General features: G+C 45.9%; 1 protein-coding gene across 1 annotated transcript in view; it reads left to right on the top strand.

The window, feature by feature from the left end:
- The window catches only part of LOC137531613 (cadherin-related family member 4-like), a 116,763-nt gene that overhangs the window by 28,860 nt on the left and 64,920 nt on the right, over positions 1 to 22,983 (top strand). Inside the window, exons 6-9 of the mRNA XM_068251553.1 lie at positions 1,460 to 1,552; positions 7,128 to 7,231; positions 20,566 to 20,696; positions 22,729 to 22,912. Coding sequence (XP_068107654.1) covers positions 1,460 to 1,552; positions 7,128 to 7,231; positions 20,566 to 20,696; positions 22,729 to 22,912 — 512 coding nt within the window. The remainder of the gene's footprint in view (positions 1 to 1,459; positions 1,553 to 7,127; positions 7,232 to 20,565; positions 20,697 to 22,728; positions 22,913 to 22,983) is intronic.

Genomic DNA, 22,983 nt, shown 5'->3' with positions numbered 1-22,983 from the left:
ATTTATAAAGCGCCAACATATTCTGTGGTGCTGTACACATTTAGAAAAATAAATATGGGGTACATAGTGATAGAGAAAATGATATACATCAAATATGGACACTGGTACAAAATACAGAACTGGTGATTACAATGACAGATGTAACATGATAAATAAAATGTATAACAGTGCAAGGTATACAATTAATTACAATTTCCAAGACCCAAAAGGGAGAGAGAGCCCTGCCCTTGCAAGCTTACAATTTAAAGGATCTGCATGAATGTCATGTAAAAGAAGTCTATCTATGGCCTAGTGCACACCAAAAACGCTAGCGGTTTTTGAAGCGTTTTTTTCTTCCTATTATGAAGCGTTTTGCTAGCGTTTTGCGGTTTTGTGTAACTTTTTTTGTGTAGCAGATTACAGATATTGTTACAGTAAAGCTGTTACTGAACAGCTACTGTAACAAAAACGCCTTGAAAACCGCTCTGATCTGGCATTTTATCAAGTGTTTTGCGTTTTTCCTATACTTAACATTGGAGGCAGAAACGCCTCCGAAATCCCAAAAATGCTGCAGCCCGGGAGTATGCGTTTCTGCAAAACGCCTATCGCTCTGGTGTGCACCAGCCCATTGAAATACATTAACCAAGCGTTTCCACATCCGCAAGCGGTTCTAAAAACGCTACCAAAACCGCTCAGTGTGCACTAGGCCTATAAGAGATGGATTCTGGTTTGCATGCAAAGTTCATGCAAATGATATGCAGCTTAGAACTGCACAAATTATAGCCACTTCCTACTGAATTTAACCACTTCAGCCCACAGGTAATTTTCCCTTACCTCTAATGCTACGTACACACATGCGACAACGATCGTTCGTTGAGGACGACGAACGAACTTTTAATTGACGAAAGAACGACCGAAGTAAAGTTAGTTGTAAAAAGTGTGTAACGATCACATCGTTAGAACGAACGTTACACCACGTAAAAGCACTTAATGCGCCTGCGCATAAAATTGTAAAGTTCCTTGGAGAAAAAGTGAAATACGCATGTCCAGCCTGGTACGAACGATCGTTTCCAACGATGTACCACTTTTGCTAACGATCGTCGGTGGTAAAAATCCACCAAGACAGAACTTTGTTTTGTAGCAATTTGCCTCGTTCGTCGTTTGCCTTAATAGTCGTTGGTTCGTTTTTTGTAACGATCGTCGTTGGTAAAGATCGGGGAACGATCGTTACAAACGACTATAGTCGCATGTGTGTACGCACCTTAGGAGTCATATTCACCTGTTAGGGCTCCTCCTATTTATTTGGCCATAACTTTCACTGCTTCTTCCATCTGAATAATCTATTTCTTTTTTTTGCCATAAATTAGGCTTATTGTGGGCGATACTTGTTTTCAGTAATTACTTTATTTTCTATGCATTTTATAGGGATAAACAAGAATAAAAACAAGAAAAAATACATTATTCTGCCCTCTCTCCACAGTTTAAGATCATCTCTCCAAGTCCGTCTGTTTTCACCATCACAAGTCCAGGAAATGTCCGCGCTCCTGCTGCAGGGTTTGCAAATAGCAATGCGGTGAGTATAGTATGATATACTGGTTGCTGGATGTGCAATATGGGTAGATTATACTGGAAGTCCCAGACAGTCCTAATGGGGGCTGGTAGTTCCTTTGTGGTGGGTAGTATAATGAATAGGTGTAAGGCTAGGTTCACAGTGGTGCGCTGATGCGATCTAAGGAGGGAATATATCACGTAATAACGTACTGCATTTAAAAGTCTATGCGACGTTCAGAGTACATTCAGTGCAATGCAATCCAATGGACTCCAGTATTCCAACATGGAGCATGCAGAGCTCAAACTCTGTTAATGAATGAGATTCTTCTCCAGTATGAGACACTCTTCTTCTCTTCTCAACTCTTCTTCCCCTGAACTGCTTGCCACATGCACTTTTTACACTTAATGCGTTGGTATGCATTAGTGTGCATTGGTACGCGTTTTTTCCATAGCAGTGCATCGTGAAAAGCTTTCAGTTAAAATGCGTATAGTGGGAACTGTGCCGTACGAAAACATGGGCATTACTTTGAAAATCAGTTTTCTTTCCGTTATAACTGAAAGCAACTGAGTAAGTGTAAGGGCTCGTTTCCACTATCGCGAATCTGCATGCGTCCAACGCATGCGGATTCGCACATGGTATGCAAGTGAATGGGCCTGTTTCCACTGTTGCGTTAGTCATGTGCGTTTTTTGAGCGGTGAAAAAACGCACAAAAGAGCCAACGAATTCGCCTGAGAGTGGAATGCATGCGAATCGCATGCAATGTATTTAATAGGGAAATCGCATGCATTTTCCCCATGCGTTTTTTGCCGCGAATTCGCATGCAAATTCGCATAGGTATCGATGTAAATTCACACAGGCAGTGACATGGTTAAAATCGCAAATAGCCTCACCTATGCGAATTCGCATGCGAATTTGCGGCAAAAAACGCATGGGGAATCGCATCCGCATGCGATTTCATCAGCGGTGGAAACCAAGCGATTCCGCACCGCAATAGTGGAAACGAGCCCTAAAAGGACCCTTGGCCCCATTGAGGGCCCATTTCCACTATCGCGAATTCGCATGCGTTTTTCCGCATGCAAATTTGCATAGCAATACAAGTGAATGGGACTGTTTCCACTTGTCAGGATTCCTTTGCGTTTTTCTGTGCAGAAAAAAATCGCATGGCAGAGCCATCAGAATTCGCATATCGCATACCGCTACGCGAATCGCATACAATGTATTTAATAGGAAATTCGCATGAGGTTTGGATATGCGAATTTTCGCGCGAATTCGCATGAAAATTCGCATAGAAACAATGGAAAAGCACACCAGCACTGCCATGGTTAAATTCGCATACATCGTCATCAATGCGAATTCGCACGAAAATTCGCATAGACCCGCATGCGAATTTTTACCGCGGCGATTGGCACCGCACAAGTGGAAATACAGCCTTACACTTAAAGGGAACCTGAAGCGAGTAAAATGATTTAAAATAAACACATGATGTAGCTGCAAATTGCTGTTTGGATGAACCTCGTATGAAGACGTGCAAAGGAAAAATAAAGCAAAAGCGCCTAGAGCGACCATGGGAAGGTTTTTGTTGATATTCTTGTGAGTGTGGTCGTCTACTGATGATCTTCTGTGGTTTGATGATCCCTGTGGTGACATGTCCCTGCTATAGTTCCTGTACCTGCTCACCTTGTTCTTTTAGACCAGGGGTCCCCAAACTTTTTCGATCAAGGCCCGGGTCAACACACTTTAAAGTAATGGGGGGCCAGAATATATATAATATGATGTATAAAACATTACATTTAGCCTAGGTAGTGTAAACACGTGCAGCACTTTTGTCTCCCATTTAACCAAAGCAGATATTTTGCCCCCAATGTGCAGATAATAAAAAACCTCTTTTCGCCAGACAGTGAAGCATACTCAGGGAGCAACCTGTCATCCAATAGCAAAGCATTGTCACCTGATGCGGAATTGGATTGGAAGCCAGCAAATGACTGCTCGCTGACTTCCCTTTGATTTGATGGTCCCAGCACTGCTATTCTATCTGCGAGACACCAATATTTAGCTTTTGTACTTTTTATCTCCTGTGAGGATACGTCCTAAATAAATTATCGAGTTTTGTGGAGAGACCTTGTTGCGGACCACATTTCTTCGTTGAATGTTCCAGTACATAGCCCTGGCTGCCTATGGTCCAGCACTGCTTTTTCACAGTGCAGTTAAGCGGTGACTCCTTTTTCCTATTTTTAAATATTTAAAGATGCAGTGAACTGCATCTATAAGCAATACATTTTGTGAGTGGGGGGCCGGTGAAAAAGCCTCAGGGGGTGGCATTCCGCCTGCGGGCCTTAGTTTGAGGACCACAGTCTTAGACCTTCCACCTTACAACCTTCCACCTTGTGGTGCTCCTTCTCCATCTATTGCATCCCGACCCCTTAACATAAAAAAACAGAATATCCAGTGCTGCAACGGTGTTAAACTCAAATACACAGTGGGCTTAAATAGAGAACTGGCACCAAGTTGAGGGCTAACCTCAATGTCTAGTGGCCACCTCCCTCAACTACCTGGTGTCTAACCCCCCCTCCTCCTTTCTCTCTTACAGTTTCCTAGTGTTTAGAACCACTTCCTTCACCTATACAGTTCTCTGGTGTCTATTGCCCCCCCCTCCTTCCTACTGTTCCCTGGTGTCTAAAGGCCCCCCTCCCCTATACAGTTCCCTGGTGTCTAGTAGCTCCCCCTCCCTCCCTATACAGATCCCTGGTGTCTAGTAGCCCCCTGCCTCCCCTATAAATTTCTCTGTTGTCTAATGACGCCCTCCTACCCCTATACAATTTCCTGGTGTCTAGTAGCCCCTCTTCCTCCACCATGTAGGTTTCCTGGTGGTTTAGTGCCTCCCTCCTCTTCCCAAATATTTTGTCACTGGAGCTTTAGTGACCTCTCATAAATCATCAAGGGATATCGCATGCATGCAAAAAAAATTGCATGCAGCCATGTGTGTCGATATCACGCTGAGTGGCAATGCATGGCTGGAAACATCAGACAGTGCAGTCTATGCACTTCTGATGTCATTGCATGTCGCACACACTGTGCGTTGCTGAAAATGCAATCACCAGCACATAAGTGGGGAAGGGACTTAAGTCCATAGACCTGTAACTGCTGATTTTTCATATTTTGAATACACGGATCTGTCTTGAGCTCAGTTATTGATTAACGGCCACATATGTCAACCATGTTTCTCCATTTCTTAAATTTGCTGTAACTGCTAAGATCTCACAGTCCTCCAGAGATCATCATGCGACCTCAAGAGCTGCTTCAACACTATGGAACTCCCTACCTCCACCCATTAGGGCAGCCCCCTCCAACATCTTCACGAAGGCCCTCAAAACTCACCTTCTCATTCTGGCCTACCACCCCTCACAAGTGCTCTAAACCTGCAGCTGAACTCTGGTCCCCTACCTTTCATGTCCCTACCTCTCCCTCTAGATTGTAAGCCTTTGGGCAGGGTCCTCCTTCTTTTGTGTCCTACTTGATCATGCACCTCCATTACTGTGCACTCATGCTATGCATCTGAGTGAACCTAACTTGCCTAATCTCTATGCTCCCATCTAGTGACTGACTAAGCATTACCTTGTACTCATACTGTGCTACATGATCTGGTTTGCATGTATTCATGTATTGTCGTATTGCTGTATGTCACCCCTAAATACTGTCTGTAAACTAAACTAATGTTCAACGCTGCGTAATATGTTGGCGCTTTATAAATACAATAAATAAATAAATGCAAGACAATGGGGGCTGGAAGGAGCCCCAGGTAACTAAAGTGGATTCTGTAGTTTCAACTCGGGTATCATTTAAGATCCCCCTTTGAAGTTTTTACTGTCTTGTTCACACAAGTCCAGCTTTTTATGTTTTTTCAGCTCCCATACAGACATACTGTATCTTGAATATCTGAACTTATCATCTTTTCATTGTAGCTCAAAGTGTCCATGTGGACGGCCAGTTCTAGGGAAATTATTATTTAAAATGTATATGGCACCAACATCTTCCGCAGTGCTGTACAAAGTATATTTACTTGTCACTGCTAACTGTCCCTCAGAGGGGCTCTGTAACGTTTGTGGAACTATCTCCGTGGTCAGCGCACAAGATGTGCGCTGACACTGCGGAAGTTCTCCACAAGCGTGTAAAACGACAGAACCCAGCTTTGATGCAATGCACCTGTAGAGAGAAAGTGAGCACAGAGACAGAATGTATTTGTGTCCACCAATCTAGTCGCGACTCGCCACCCAGCGACGGTGAACACACAACAGCGGAAACGAAGTGGGAACGCAATCGCAAGAGTGGCGATTGCCAATAGTGACACAAGACCGAGTTAGACAGAGCACAAGTGTAGCAAGAAAGACATAGCAAATAACAATGATCAGAATGCCAAGGAAAATAACAAACGCTAGCTAAACGCGAACTCTGCACTCATTCGCAACAGCGAACGCGTAAAAGGCACGATCACCGCGCGTTAGGCGCCCAGTGATAAGCGTGCCACCCTAACTAACCAAAGTAACACAAACACGAAATGGAGAACGCGAACGCTTGCTAAACGGTTACCTCACCGAGCCTACAGCAAGCGTTCGTACCAGACAAGACAGAGAGAAGGAGTAGCCAGCAGCAACCGCAGCTTTGGCTACACTCCCAGACAGAGCACAGAAGGAACCACCGCCACTACCGCTAGAGCGGATGCGATCCGGACAGACAAATAGATGAAGCAAACAGTAGCAACCGCTGCTCTGGCTTGCACCCCTAAGACGGAGTACAGAAGGAACCACCGCCACTACCGCTAGGGCGAATGCGATCCAGACAGACAAACAGATTTAGCAAACAGTAGCAACCGCTGCTCTGGCTTGCACCCTTACAGACAGAACGATTTCCTGTCGACCGCCGCTGACGAGAAGACAATCGCAACAGATAGACAGTACTAGGCAAAACAGATAATACAACCTGACTACGCTAGAAGGGATGCCTAGTGCAGTCCCAAGGAATTACTCTAAGATAATCTTAGCAAAGGCTGATACTCCAGGTAAGTTAGCAGGAACAAACCATCATGACCAGCAAGGAATTCTTGACAATTGACAATTGTATGCAAATTCCTCAACAGCAGAGCAACTCTGAAACTTGCAAAGTGAAGACAGGTCTCTTTTCCAGAGACCTGCAGCACTCAGACCTAAGGAATGGTCAAACGGCTGTCTGCCTGTGCAGACAACTGAGCCGATCATTACAGGCTCACAATCCAACCCTACTATAGCCATATATCCATTGTAGTCTAGGGCCAATTTAGAAAGAAGCCAATTAACTTCTCTATGGGTTTTTGGGATGTGGGACGAATCATGGTGCCTGGAGGAAACCCACGCAGACACACACGGGGAGAACATACAAACTTCTTGCAGATAGTGCCCTGGCTGTGATTCAAACCGGGGACCCGAAATGATGTACTCTTTAGATTCCACAAAACTGATGATCATCCTTGGGAATAATATGGATCAAACTGACAGCACTGGTAAAATTACAAAACTGAAAAAGGACAATCTTCTTATGTCTTACGTTGTGTCTCTTCTTCCTCCAGGTTTACCAGCTACAGATTATGGTCACTGACGGTCGCAATAACACGTGTAACGGAACACTGAATGTCCAGGTGCTTCCTGTCTACGCCAATGCCATCAATTTCACGTGAGAGTCGGCGGGGGGCCATAAACAAATAAGCTTGAGTTTAGCCAGCAATTTTCTACTCCATATGATAATGAATTAGCATTAATTAGCAATGTGCAAAGTTTTATGCATTATATTTCTGTACTTTTTTTCTATAAATATATTTGGCTTGGCCTCATACTGTGTGAATCAAATCCATTTTTCGAGAGTATCATGAAAATAATGTAAACCAAAAAAAAAGATACCAAAAGTCGCAACAGGAAACCATATAATAACAAACAAACAGAACATTTATATCGTGCTTTTCTCCTGGCGGACTCAAAGCGCCAGAGCTGCAGCCACTAGGATGCGCTCTACAGGCAGTAGCAGTGTTAGGGAGACTTGCCCAAGGTCTCCTACTGAATAGGTGCTGGCTTACTGAACAGGCAGAGCCGAGATTCAAACCCTGGTCTCCTGTGTCAGAGGCAGAGCCCTTAACCATTACACCATCCAGCCACATAATAATAACAGTCCTTTATTGAAAAATGCTGAGAGGAAACGTGGGTTACGGGAATCTGTACCGACGAACGATTGCTCCCCAATCCATCTCTCAAAATTGCATTTAAACAATTGTTTAAATTTTCACTAAGTCCATTGACTTTAGCGGAAAACGTAACGATTGACTGCTCATCAATCTCTTTCTCCTCTCCTGCGTCCTGTTTTTTTCACTGTGATCAATGGAATTCTCCAGCCTCCATTTTAAAAATGGCCAATACCCCATAACAGCTTCCTGGTCAGCACAGTGCAGAGAAAGATCACCACTCTACCTCCTCACCAAATGAAGGTGCCGGGAACCAGCGCTGCAACCATGGTATGTACTGTATAGTGTAGAGTCCGCACACTTCCAGGTTGAAGAAAGTCCAAAAGAGTTTTATTTATCGACACACAGGTACAGCAAAATGGCTGACATGTTTCGGACAACAGTCCTTACTCATAGCCTAACAAATACTGACATCTTAACAAGACATATATACACGTATGTTCCCCAGGTACCACCCCAAAAGTGGGTTTGTCTGGGGAAAACTTCCAATCATTAAAATGTAAAAACACAGTGGTCTTTAAGGTTATAAAACCTCAGTTGTTACAATAAAAGGACATGAACTTTATTGCACAAAATACAGTTAAAATAATCTAAAGAAAATTATTTAAAAAAAACACAAATGGAGGTGGAGGGGACCACGGGAACCCCAAACAGGCCGAGTTGGAGCAAGACCCGCAGAGGGGGGAAGAAGCACAAAAAGAAGTTAATAAATCATCCCACTAATATAATTACCGGTAATCTTTCTAATATCACCCTTAAACACGAAGAAATGTCACTTTTGTCTAGAGATTGAATTTTCTCCCCTCATGTAGGTTTAACCTTTTTGACACCCTCATGGATGTAAACAGATTCGTGAGGTCACTTATGCTCAGGATACATTTCATCTCACAAGATTCTCCAAATTCACATAAACTCCACCCACGAACACCGATTGAAAGACCTGAAATTTACCCCCTTTAATGACACCCAAACCCTTGTCACCGCACAACAATTAGCTGCAGAAAATGGAGGCCTAGTGAGGCTAGATGACATTAGATTACCCATCCCACGAAACAGTGAATATTATCAGTTTACTGTAGATCGTCTCCTGGGGAGATTTTTCAAGATGTAGTGGAAAAAGAATTTAAATCCTTAGCAGACAATAGCAAGATAGACCCAACCTTAACCCCTCTGAACTACAGGCACTAAATAATTAAATAATTTAAAGTCCAGGAAGGACATAGTAATAAGAAATGAGGAGGGGGGGGGGGGGCATTGTTGTTCTTAAAGAGACTCCGTAACAAAAATTGCATCCTGTTTTTTATCATACTACAAGTTCCAAAAGCTATTCTAATGTGTTCTGGCTTACTGCAGCACTTTGTACTATCACAGTCTCTGTAATAAATCAATGTATCTTTCCCTTGTCAGACTTGTCAGCCTGTGTATGGAAGGCTGCCAAGTTCTTCAGTGTTGTGGTTCTGCTATGAACTCCCCCCTCAGGGGGGAAAGAAACACACAAATGATCTCTTGAGATTCAAAAGGAATGCTGTATACAGCCTGCTTGTGTATGGATGTATTTTCTATGTGTGGACATACTGTACATCAACCTACTTCCTGTTTTGGTGGCCATTTTGTTTGTTTATAAACAAACTTTTTAAAACTGTTTTTAACCACTTTTAATGCAGCGGGGAGCGGCGAAATTGTGACAGAGGGTAAAAGGAGATGTCCCCTAACGCACTGGTATGTTTACTTTTGTGCGATTTTAACACAACAGATTCTCTTTAATGTTGAAGGCTACAGGATCGAAGCCCTAAGACAGCTCCACGATTCCATCACATATCACCCCCTGCCCGGTGACCCCACTTTGGACTTTAAAGTAGAATTTGACAAGCTTATTTCCATTGGGGAATCTATGTGGCTCATTGATAGGAATATGGGTGATTTTCTCAGAGTGCGGAGTCCAGTCGTTCCCATATTCCATCATCTCCCCAAGGTACACAAACCGGGTCTCCCTCCAGAGGGTACACCAATTGTGTCCGGGATTGGGTCCCTTGAGGAGAGGCTGGGCAAATGGCTGGACTCCCATCTGCAACCCTTGGTTCTGAGATTGCCTGGTCTTATTAAAGACACAAAACATGTCCTGGCGAGTCTTAAAGAGTCTGAAGCCAGATTAAAAATGGATTTTAAGCTTATATTCAGCAGGGGCATGTTTGCCCCTGCTAAAAGGGGTCTTTACCCCCCAAATCCCCCCTGCAAAATCCACAACCAACTTGGTCGTGGATTTTGCTGCCCCTGTGCGCTTCCGTGTGAGGCACGGCTATGAGCTGCAGCCCTGCCTCAAACGCGTCTGTCAGCGGCGGATCTCCTGTACCATCTGCAGCCTCCAATATGTGGGCTGCACCACACGTCTCCTCAGACAGATGATATCGGAACATTTTAATGGTGCCTTATAGAATGCCAACAATATTAGCAATGTGACAGGGCATTATAGAGAGGTGCATGGCGGCAGCATGCAGGGTTTCTCATTTCAGGGAGTTGAGAGGGTCACTGTTCTGATAAGATGGGGTGATCTGATCTGTATAAAAAACTACGAACTAGAGAAGCCTTCTGGATTCACCAGTTGGGCACCAGAACCCCTACGGGTCTAAATGCGAGGTGGGACTTACATTTTATATATTGATATCTTTTTATAATTTTCTTTAGAATCTAAAGAAAATTATAAAAAGATATCAATATATAAAATATAAGTTCATGTCCTTTTATCGTAACAACTGAGGTTTTAGACTACTGTGTCTTTAAGTTTTAATGATTGGAAGTTTTTCCCAGACACACCCACTTTTGGGGTGGTACCTGGAGAACATATGTGTATATATGTCTTGTTAAAGCGGACCCAAACCAAAAATTTTTTTAATTCAAAATATTTAGTTGCACCACTCTGACACATACAAATATAAATAAACACTCCTTCAAGCCTATGAGCATTTCAGTGCATGCTTTTCACCCTTCTCTTTTCATAACTAGGGTTATACAGGTGGCAGCCATTAGCAATTCCTCCTTTGCCGGACACCACCTACTCCACCAGTTTGCCGGATTCTGGCCCAGCAATATGAAAGGAAGGGAGGAGTTCCACCAATAAATGTAAAATATTTTATATTTGTCATCATGCAGCTGAAAAAAGGCTGCTATTTATTATTATAATTTAGAAAATAGATTTTATTTCTGAAATCTTGTATTTTTAATTTGGCTCCACTTTAAGATGTCAGTATTTGTTAGGCTATGAGTAAGGACTGTTGTCCGAAACATGTCAGCCATTTTGCTGTACATGTGTGTTGATAAATAAAACTCTTTTGGACTTTCTTCAACCTGGAAGTGTGCGGACTCTAATCTATCTATTCCTGGTCAGCACACTGTTAAACTGTAATATCGCCCATGTAAGCCATACAGAAACATGGACATTACTTTGCACATCAGTTTTACTTTCAGTTATATATGGTATCTGACAGCAACCGATATATAACTGACAGCAACTGATATATTTCAGTTCTGACAACATCTTGTCAGAACTGGAAGGGATAGTTGTTAGAAGAAAATGGTGAGCTTCTGAGAGGAAACGCAAGAAGTTTTAAATCAGGATGATACCATTTATTGGCTAACTACAAATGAATAAGAATAAACAAGCTTTCGGCCTTGCAGCCTTCGTCAGGTTTACATCCTGTTAGTTTGCAAGCTGGTGGTACAGACAGCTTATATACATGCAACATCAAAAGGGAAAACATATATTTTTTTCAAGCATAAATACATCATTAAGATGCCTTAATACAAACAGACCATCTAAATGGGGTAAGATAAGGATCCTTGTTTACTTTATTGCTCACAGACCTGGTATTAGGATTGACCCAGAGGTATCGTAAATTCTTAGTTCACAAGTTCAGCTAGGGTGGCTGAGACAGTTCATATATCATCAATCTCATACCAATATAGAAAGTTGTTGTCCTTATTCAAACCCTTCTGCACAGCTTTGAAACAATTTATGAATTTTGTTTCTGCTATTAATCGGTCATTTGACGTTTTGAAGCCGCCCTTCAGGGCAGTGACACGAAGATCATCCATGCTGTGTCCGTTGGACCGAAAGTGTGTAGTAACTGGGAGTCCACATTTGGTATCATTAATAGTGTGCCTGTGTCCATTCATACGTTTGCGCAGAGTTTGTCCAGTTTCTCCCACGTACATAACATTGGGGCATTTAGCACACATGATCAGATATACCAGATTGGTGGACCCACAAGAAAATTTACCTTGTACTCTGTACTCCTGTTGTGAACCTGGTATCGTTACCCTGTCAGTGGAGTAAATGTGTCTGCAGGTCCCACATATTTTTTGTCGGCAGGGTGATGTTCCGTTTTGTTGAGGCCTATTCAAAGAGCTCCTGACAATCATCTGTTTTAGATTGTGTGGTTGCCGATATGACAAGAGTGGAGGTTTAGGGAATATCGTTCTCAGTCTGTGATCCTTGTGTAAAATGGGATGAAGTTCCTTAGCAATCCTCCTTAAGATTTCCAGGTGTGGGTTGTAGGTGACAACCAAAGGGACACGTTCCTCTTTCTGGTTTTGCTTATATTTCAGGAGTTCAGTCCTGGGGATGTTGCTGGCTTTCCTGATTTGGGCCTCAGCCATTGGAGGACTGTAACCTTGTTTAATGAAAGTGTTCTTAAGGTGCTTGTCTCTGTCCATCCTGTCAGAACAAATCCGGTTGTACCTTATAGCTTGGCTGTAAATTATAGAGTTCTTAATGTGCTTGGGATGAAAACTGTCATATCTTAGGTATGTGGGACGGTCTGTAGGTTTGCGATACACAGAGGTTGAATTTCTGAGAGGAAATTCATTTGCAGATACATCATGTGTTTATATGCCAACTCTCACCATGTGTGTCATTGCACACCATATCTAATACTAAAAAATACAAAAAATTCCAGAATATTGCAAAATTATCAAAATGTATTCACAAATCCTTTTAAAACATGCAACATTTTTCTTGCTATCAATTGTGCAGCACCCATCCCAAAAACTGTGCTGTCCCCTTTAAAAACAATGTTTCAGCTAAACCATATAGCTGGGAAGATAATGTGTTTATTTTAAATAATTTTACTCTGTTCAGGTTCCCTTTAAGAGACATGACTATGTACTCTGTAAAGTGATGCAGAAGATGTCAAAGCTATGGACACCTGAAGTGTGAGGGATATGAACGTTGACATACTTATATTCCTGTTAAACAATCCTGGTCGCTTTGCATTCCTGCTGATCTCTTTGCCTGCAGTAATGTCCGAATCACTCACTTGAAACAAGCATGCAGCTAATCCAGTCAAACTTCAGTCAGAAACATCTGATTTAAAGGACAGACAAGATGAATAAATAAATCTATCTTTACTCACCTGGGGCTTCTTGCAGCCCCTAGAAGTCACGTGTGTCCCACGCTGCAGCTCTTCTCTCATCTTCCACCGGCAGCCTCTGCAGTATCGCCTACCCCAATGGGCCAGCTGCGCATGCGCGGGCATGCCCTTCCAATGACATAGGCACGTTCATGGGCGATGCAGGCACATGCCCATCGGGGGTTGGCGATACTGCAGATTCTGCCGAGGGAAAACGGGAGTAAACCGGAGCTGCGGCAAGGAACACACATGATTTCTGGGGGCTGGAAGAAGCCCCAGCAGTGGCGTAGCAATAGGGATGCAGAGGTTGCGACGGCACAGGGGCCCTTGGGCCTTTATTGGTCCTGTGCTGGTAATAATCACTTCTATACTGTAGATGCTTTGAATAGTAGTGATCAATAACAAACTGTTTCCAATCTCCTTCTTGTACCTCAGACACTGTGGTTGTCCTTGGCAGGTTTTCATGCGCTGTATCAATTGTTCTGGGGCCCACTGTAAAACTTGCACTGGAGTCCAGTGCTCCTGCTACGCCGCTATGCCCCATTTAAGTAAAGTTAGATTTATTTATTCTCCTTGTATATTCTTTAAGGCAGGGGTGCCCAATAGGTTGATCATGATCTACTGGTAGATCGCGACTGTCTGATCGGCAGACCTGCGTGCGTGTATCAAAAAAGGGCGCCTGGAAAAAAGGGCGCGGGGTATAGCCGAAATTGTAAGTTTTAATGCAAAACCATATTTTTCGTTTAAGAGGTTGGAAATGAAAATTTAGTGCAAAATACGTTAAATAAACGGAAATGAAATGGCAAAATACCGTCTATAACAACAAACGAATTCTGAAATGAAATGTCAAATAGCGTCTATAACAAAAACGATATTTACACTTGTATTAAGCATAGCAATGCAATGGTAGATTTTACAGATATTTTACTGCAATTATACCTAACTGTAGGCTTACACATATCTCTTCCTATCCCTAACCCCTCTTTGTTTAAATATACATAATTTAATAAATTGTATATATTACATATATTGTGCTGTAACTATACCTAACCTTACTCTCACACAGAGCCCTCCTTGTACCTATCCCTAACCCCTAGACCCCCCTGGTGGTGCCCAGGGGCGTCGCTAGCCCTGTTTTGGGGGGGCACGTGCCCCCAATCTGTCCTGGGGTGCCACGGATCTCCGCCCGGCCGCCCCCTCTGTCAGACTCAGCGGCTCCATCCAGCCGCCCCGTCACTGACAGTCTCAGACCTCAGGATCAGGCAGCGAGCCGGCGACCAATCGTGCAGGCGCTAGGACCCAGCGCCCGCACTGATATGCGGAAGTGACATCACTTCCGCATATAGAGCTGGTGCGTCCAGCGCCCGCTCGTACAACTGGTCGGGTCGCCGCTGATCCTGAGGTCTGCTGAGAGGTAGGGGGGGAGCGGCGGCTAGAGGGGGGGCCTCCTTGTCACTCACTCACTCACTCCCTCCCTCCCTAAAGGGCCTCCCTGTCACTCACTCACTCACTCACTCATTCCCTAAAGGGCCTCCCTGTCACTCACTCACTCCCTAAAGGGGCTCCCTGGCACGCACTCACTCCCTAAAGGGGCTCCCTGTCACTCACTCACTCCCTAAAGGGGCTCCCTGGCACTCACTCCCTAAAGGGGCTCCCTGTCATTTACTCACTCCCTAAAGGGCCTCCCTGTCACTCACTCACTCCCTAAAGGGCCTCCCTGTCACTCACTCACTGCCTAAAGGGCCTCCCTGTCACTCACTCACTGCCTAAAGGGGCTCCCTGGCACTCACTCACTCCCTAAAGGGGCTCCCTGGCACTCACTCACTCCCTAAAGGGGCCCCCTGGCACTCACTCACTTCCTAAAGGGGCTCCCTGGCACTCACTCACTGCCTAAAGGGGCTCCCTGGCACTCACTCACTGCCTAAAGGGGCTCCCTGGCACCAGGGGAGGACTGGCCAGGGGGGAAGGGCGGAAATTTCCCCCCAGGCTGCCTCTCATTTAATGATTTAGGGCTGGTACAGTGCCTGTTACATGTTTTTGTATAAGGCAATGTTAACCACTAGGCTGGCCGAGGGAAATCGATGCCTAATTACAGAGTAATTAGAGGGTGGGCAAGCTGGTAAATATAAACAGCACGATGCAGAGCAGAGGCTTGCCTGCAGGGTCCGTGGGAAAATATTTGTCTGATTTCGGTTGGAAATTGGTTGAAAGTATCGATCTGAGATGCTGGGAAATCTCGGGCTGATGTGGTCGATCCAGTGCGATAATCACGAACAATGAACGTGACGGAAACCCCGGCTGTTGTAACTCAAAATGTTTTGTGCCCCCCATTGCCAGAGCATTATACTTTACCTGTCACGCTGTCCCTCATGTGTCCTTGCTGTATTTCCCATGTGACTTTTGGCATATAGCACATGGGGCACGTGTGTGATGTAATTTGGGCCCATGCTGCCGTGAAAATGGGCCTCTAGTTTGTGTTTTCCCTCCAGGCCAAAAGGTCCCAGTCCTCCCCTGCCTGGCACTCACTCACTGCCTAAAGGGCCTCCCTGGCACTCACTCACTGCCTAAAGGGCCTCCCTGTCACTCACTCACTGCCTAAAGGGCCTCCCTGTCACTCACTCACTGCCTAAAGGGCCTCCCTGTCACTCACTCACTGCCTAAAGGGCCTCCCTGGCACTCACTCACTGCCTAAAGGGCCTCCCTGGCACTCACTCACTGCCTAAAGGGCCTCCCTGGCACTCACTCACTGCCTAAAGGGCCTCCCTGGCACTCACTCACTGCCTAAAGGGCCTCCCTGTCACTCACTCACTGCCTAAAGGGCCTCCCTGTCACTCACTCACTGCCTAAAGGGGCTCCCTGTCACTCACTCACTGCCTAAAGGGTCTCCCTGTCACTCACTCACTGCCTAAAGGGGCTCCCTGGCACTCACTCACTACCTAAAGGGGCTCCCTGTCACTCACTATCGGGGTCCCTGTCACTCACTACCTAACTGGAGGCGCCTGTCACTCACTAGCTAACCTGGGGGTCCCTGTCACTCACTACCTAACTTGGGGGGCTACCTTATTAAGGGGGCATTCTGCCTATTTATGTGAAATGCTGTCTATTTATGTGCCTCATGACTGCTGAATTTGTCTTGTTGGGAGCCTTATGATTTGTTGGGGGCCTCAAGATTGCTGAATTTGTCTTGTTGGGGGCCTCATGATTTGTTGGAGGCCTCATGATTGCTGAATTTGTCTTGTTGGGGGCCTCATGATTTGTTGGGGGCCTCATGATTGCTGAATTTGTCTTGTTGGGAGCCTCATGATTTGTTGGGGGCCTCATGATTGCTGAATATGTCTTGTTGGGGGTCACATGATTGCTAACTGCGAGACTATGGGAAAAGCTGAATCCTTAACATATGAGACAATAGCATTAAACCTACTTTTTAAAACAGAAAATAAAACTGGGAGGTTCTAAACAATTGAATACATTTTTCAGGAGTAGGATGGATGAAATTGTTTATCTTCACAGTGTATTTTCAACTTGGATTTTCCATAATGTTCATGTATGAGTTAAAACGTTTGTACAGTATTTAGTTTAAATTGCTGTTGCCACTTTGCTATAGATAAGTGACTTTTGGGTTGCAGTTTGGGCACTCGGCCTCCAAAAGGTTCGCCACCACTGTCCTAATCTGATGTCCCACCATTGCTAGGTTCATGTAAATTTGTCTCCACCCGTTACCACACCTATATTCTGGTCCATGGCCCACCCATTTTTCGGTGCGGCGCGATAAGCACGCCGCACAACGTGATCCTCATATTTTTGGCACGCTAGCTGCAGTGTGCTGAATTCTGCTGCCTACAGTATGTACAGTATACGCTGTTCTCTAGTGCCTGCACTGTGTGCTGATCTACCTCCAGTGTGTACTGTGCCTTTGATTGTAAACCAGCTGTATTGTATGCTGATCCCTGCTACTTTCAGTATGTACAGTATTAGCTGTAAAGCCTGGTACACACATACAATTTTGATTAGCCAATTTTAGCTCTGTTCATAAAATGCATTGTCTGTTGGCCCACTTCCTGCACGGGGGTGGGAAAATTGGGGGTCAGTGATTGACCAATCAAAATTGTATGTGCATATACATCTTTGATCTATGCCTATACTGATTGTAAATTATCTAAATAAAGGACAGGGGGCTCCGTCCAATATTTCGATGGGCAGGCCCGTTATCCGTAGCTTACACCGCTGCTAAGTTCATGTACATTTGGCCCCACCCATGGCCACGCCAACTCACCGCATGGCCACGCCCATTTTTTGCTCTCCCTGCCTGGTGCCCACAGGTGCCCCCGATCTCCAGGGACCCTAGAAACGCCTCTGGTGGTGCCTAACCCTAACCACCCCCCTGGTGGTGCCTAACCCTAACCACCCCCCTGGTGGTGCCTAACCCTAACCATCCCCCTGGTGGTGCCTAACCCTAACCACCCCTGGTGCCTAACCCTAACCACCCCCCTGGTGGTGCCTAACCCTAACCACCCCCTGGTGGTGCCTAACCCTAACCACCCCCCTGGTGGTTCCTAAACCTAACCACCCCCCTGGTGGTGAATAATCCTAACCACCCCCCTGGTGGTGCCTAACCCTAACCACCCCTCTGGTGGTGTCTAAACCTAACCACCCCCCTGGTGGTACCTAAACCTAAACACCCCCTGGTGGTGCCTAAATCTAACCACCCCACTGGTGGTGCCTAAATCTAACCACTACACTGGTGGTGCCTAAACCGCCCTTTTTGTCCACTATGCCTGTGCGCCCTTTTTTACTAGCACCGACCTGCGTCCAGACTCCCAGCAAATTTGGCTGGTAGCAGCTGTAGATTGTGGCCATTTCCGATCAGATTCTGCTGCTGCCGTGAGGCCAATCAGGGAAGGAAGGGATGGGGAGATGCCTGGATGAAGTGGAGGGCCTCTCCCTTCAGCCGTGCATCTCCCCTCCCCATTCCCTTCCTAATTAGCTGGGAGCAGCACTGGCAGCAGAATCTAATGGGAAGCGGCCACATTTTCGGCTCACCGGACCGAATGCCCAATGTCTCATCTGCTCTCCATGAAGAAGCAGGAGCGGAGGGGAGACTGGGAGCTCTTTCATATGGAGCAGCACTCTCTGGCTGACCACCCATGATGGGGGGTGAGGCCAGGGCCGGTTCTAGTAACAATGGGGCCCTAGGGCAAAATTAACCTGGGGGCCCCCCAACAGAAACCTTGACCAAAAAGCAGCATTACGGCCCTTTGTTGCAGCCAAATTTCTCTCCTGGGCCCCTGAGTCAGCTTCTGACCCTCCCTCCCAATCACCTCCCAACTTAACTGTGCTCCCTGGGGCCCCTGCAGAGTCTTAGGCAGTGTAGGATCTCACCTGCCCCCCAGCACAGGTGAGATGCTACTCTGCAGAGACCCGGTGGAGAAACAGTTAAGATGGTGGGGAGACACCTTGGGGGCCTCTATAGGCTCTGGGGCCCTGGGACGATTGCCCCCTTTGCCTCTATGGTAGCGCCGGCTCTGGTTGAGGCGTGCAGAAAACACTTTCTGGGCACCACAGGATTTTCAGTAAAGTCATTTTGTAGAGATCCACACCAGGGGAGATTGGGACGCAGACACCAACGCTGGAGCTGGAGGGAGATAAGTAATTACTATACTTAGATACCTATACTGGCAGCACCTATACCTAGCTGCCTATACTGGCACCTATACTTACCGTATTTTTCGGCATATAAGACGCACTTTTTCTTCCCCAAAACAGGGGGGAAAAATTGGGTGCGTCTTATATGCCAAATGCACCCAAAAAAATGTTGCAGAGTGCGCAGGGAAGCGCTTACCCATCTTGCCGCCATGCTCCTCTTCCCCTCGCTTCAGCCGCGATCCTCTTCACCTCCTCAGGCGCAGTTCTCGGATGCCACCTCCGCCGCCAGGTCCTCCGCTCCTGTGAAGGGGAAAAGAAAACATTAGTGGCATTGTCCCCCTCTCCTGCCGCGATCCGCTCGGCGCTGCCACTCACGGAATGCCGCCGCCGCCCCCTCCGCCGCTACACGCCGAGCGTCCATCCTCTTGCCCTCCTACTTCCTGTTTACATCACGTGCAGCCGCGTCATGCGTAGCCCGAGTGCAACGCGGCTGGGGCTACGCATGACGCGGCTGCACGTGATGTAAACAGGAAGTAGGAGGGCAAGAGGATGGACGCTCGGCGTGTAGCGGCGGAGGGGGCGGCGGCGGCTTTCCGTGAGTGGCAGCGCCGAGCGGATCGCGGCAGGAGAGGGGGACAATGCCACTAATGTTTTCTTTTCCCCTTCACAGGAGCGGAGGACCTGGCGGCGGAGGTGGCATCCGAGAACTGCGCCTGAGGAGGTGAAGAGGATCGCGGCTGAAGCGAGGGGAAGAGGAGCATGGCGGCAAGAACAGGTGTAGTATTCATGTCATTGTAGTGCAGCTTAGTGTTTGTATAGTACAGTGTAGTGTAGTGAAGCTGTGTGTTGTGTCAGTGCATTGTAGTGTAGTATAGTGTAGTGAAGGGTATTGCAGTGGTGTGTTGTGTTAGTGTTGTGGTAGTGTAGTGTAGCATAGTGTAGTGAAGTGTATTAATGTGTTGTGGTAGTGTAGTGTATTGTATTGCTGTGTAGTTTAGTTGTTAGGGCAGCAGGGATTAGTGTAGTGTAGATAGAGTAGCTTAGAGGCAGTTTTAGGGGGTAAAAGGTCCATAAGACGCCCCAGCAGTGTAGACGCACCTAGGTTTAGTTTATTTTTTTTCCCCTTATTTTTGCCCTCTAAACCAAGGTGCGTCTTATATGCCGGAGCGTCTTATATGCCGAAAAATACGGTAGCTACGTATACTGGGCACCTATACCTAGCTACCTATACTGGGCACCTATACTAGCAGCACTTATACCTAGCTACCTATACTTAGCTACGTATACCGGGCACCTATACTTAGCTACCTATACTGGGCACCCATACTTAGCACCTGTACTTAGCTACCTGTACTGGGCACCTATACTTAGCTACCTGTACTGGGCACCTATACTTCTTTACCTGTACTGGGCATCTAGACTTAGCTACCTATACTGGGCACCTAGACTTTGCTACCTGTATTGGTAGATTTCTTGGTCATGGCAAATTTCAAAGTAGCTCACCAGTCGAAAAAGTGTGGGCACCACTGCTTTAAGGTCTACGGCTAAACATTAAAGAGGTAGATGATCAGCAGGACAGCCAGGCAAATTGTATTGTTTATAAGGAAATAAATATGTCAGTCCCAATATTCCTCTCACTTCAAGTGTCCTTTAATCTTCTTGGATTGATCAGACTTAGTTCTGGTAAGAAACATCTTCATGTTTTCTGCTCTTCTTCTTTGTTGCAGGTCATCAGCTTATGTTTTCATCATCCCTGAGAACGGTGGACCATCATATCTTGTGACCACGCTGAAGGCCAGCGGGAGTAACGTTATATACGAGCTAATCAACCCCAGCACTACCTACTACATTGAACCAGGTATCTGGTCACCAGCACCTCCTAGGGGATATGTATGGAAACAGAGATCTACAGCTTCTCCTGACAAGTTACCTAGCTAGCAGGAGTGGTGTTCTGTGAAAGACTATGAGGAATAACTGTTGGTCTAAGGTTGATTATGGACACTTTGGTCTAAGGTTGTTTATGGACAAAGGGGTGACAGTCCCAGTGCCACAGGTTGCAGGTCTATGGTTGCAGCCTCTTATATACTTTTCACTTCAAGTTTCCATTCAGGAAAAAAATATATTCTTGTTATAACTTCAATATCAGTGTTTGGTGGAATCTGGAAAGGTAACTCTATAATGGTCTAATCTATCTTTTTGGGACTCCGGTGGTAACACCTCTGCTTGTCATTATGACTAGTCTTTAAAGAATTTCCTGTCTGTTTTATATCCTGTAGAATGTAACAGAAGTAATGGGGAACTGGAACATAGGCATAATCATCCCAAGGTGAGCGGGAACAGCCAATGTCCAAGGTGGGCTGTTCTTAACCACTTGCCGACCGCACGCTTATACCGTGCGTCGGCAAAGTGGCAGCTGCAGGACCAGCGACGCAGTACTGCGTCGCCAGCTGCAGGCTGATTAATCAGGAAGCAGCCGCTCGTGCGAGCGGCTGCTTCCTGTCAATTCACGGCGGGGGGCTCCGTGAATAGCCTGCGGGCCGCCGATGGCGGCTCGCAGGCTAAATGTAAACACAAGCGGAAATAATCCGCTTTGTTTACATTTGTACGGCGCTGCTGCGCAGCAGCGCCGTAAGGCAGATCGGCGATCCCCGGCCAATCAGCGGCCGGGGATCGCCGCCATGTGACAGGGGACGTCCTGTCACTGGCTGCACAGGACGGATAGCGTCCTGTGCAGCCCAGATCTCCCGGGGGAGCAGGTAGGAGAGGGAGGGGGGAGAATGTCGCCGCGGAGGGGGGCTTTGAGGTGCCCCCCCGCAACATGCCTGCAGGTAGGAGCGATCAGACCCCCCCCTGCACATCATCCCCATAGGGGGAAAAAAAGGGGGGCGATCTGATCGCTCTGTGTGGCCGCGGATCTGTGCTGGGGGCTGCAGAGCCCACCCAGCACAGATCCAAACAAACAGCGCTGGTCCTTAAGGGGGGGGGTAAAGGGTGGGTCCTCAAGTGGTTAAAGAGACACTGAAGCGAAAAAAAAAATTATGATATTATGATTTGTATGTGTAGTACAGCTAAGAAATAAAACATTAAGATCATATACATCAGTCTAATTGTTTCCAGTACAGGAAGAGTTAAGAAACTCCAGTTGTTATCTCTATGCAAAAAAGCCATTAAGCTCTATGACTTTCAAAGTCGTGGAGAAGGCTGTTATCTGACTTTTATTATCTCAACTGGTTTCTTTTTCTCTGCCAGAGGAGAGGTCATTAGTTCACAGACTGCTCTGAAAGAATCATTTTGAATGCTGAGTGTTGTGTAATCTGCACATATTAGAGAATGATGCAATGTTAGAAAAAACACTATATACCTGAAAATAAAAATATGAGGATATTTTCTTTGCTGCTAATCTTCTAGTAATTATTCATAGTACACAACCAATTCATTATATCATATTTTTTTTTTCGTTTCAGTGTCTCTTTAAGTAAGCATCTCCTTACCTGACACCACAAGCTCCTTATAGTGCATGCACATGCACAATTACACTATGAGGTGTATAGGTGCCTGCAATGCATTTGGTTGCTAAGGAAGTAAGAGGAGGGACAATGGAGCAGGATTGAGTGGGAGAGATAAGAAGGAGAACAATGAGCTCTGCTGAGATGACATCTCCTATACCATATACATGCTTGATTTTTAGCAGAAACTGCCCCACTTCCTGTTTCCTTAGCCGACAAAGCTCTAATGTGGTGTATGAGGCTTTAGTTTTATCTGCCTGAGATGGGTAAACAAATACCAATAGGGCATAGAGGTTTTTGTAATGCGGAGAGTCATGTGCTGCTTCTGCTGCTACTGATTACCATATACAATCTATATGTGACCAAATGGTGTTGTTCTTTCAGTGACCGGGACAATCAGGACAGCCTTCAATCTGGACCTGGAAACCAACCCATCTCTGGTCACTACTGTCCTGCAAGTCCGTGCATATGACAAATATCAGCGCAGTAACAGCGCTACTACCAATGTGACTATTATTGTCACTGATGTCAACGAATTCTCTCCACAGTGCAGCCCCGCCATTGTGGTGTAAGTATAAACCACTCACAGGACCTGACATCATCAAGTACTGCAATGTAAGAATAAGGGCCCGTTTCCAC

The sequence above is a fragment of the Hyperolius riggenbachi genome, chromosome 9, assembly GCF_040937935.1.
Source record: "Hyperolius riggenbachi isolate aHypRig1 chromosome 9, aHypRig1.pri, whole genome shotgun sequence".
Classification (NCBI taxonomy): Eukaryota; Metazoa; Chordata; class Amphibia; order Anura; family Hyperoliidae; genus Hyperolius; species Hyperolius riggenbachi.
This window is presented reverse-complemented; position numbering and strand designations above follow the sequence as displayed.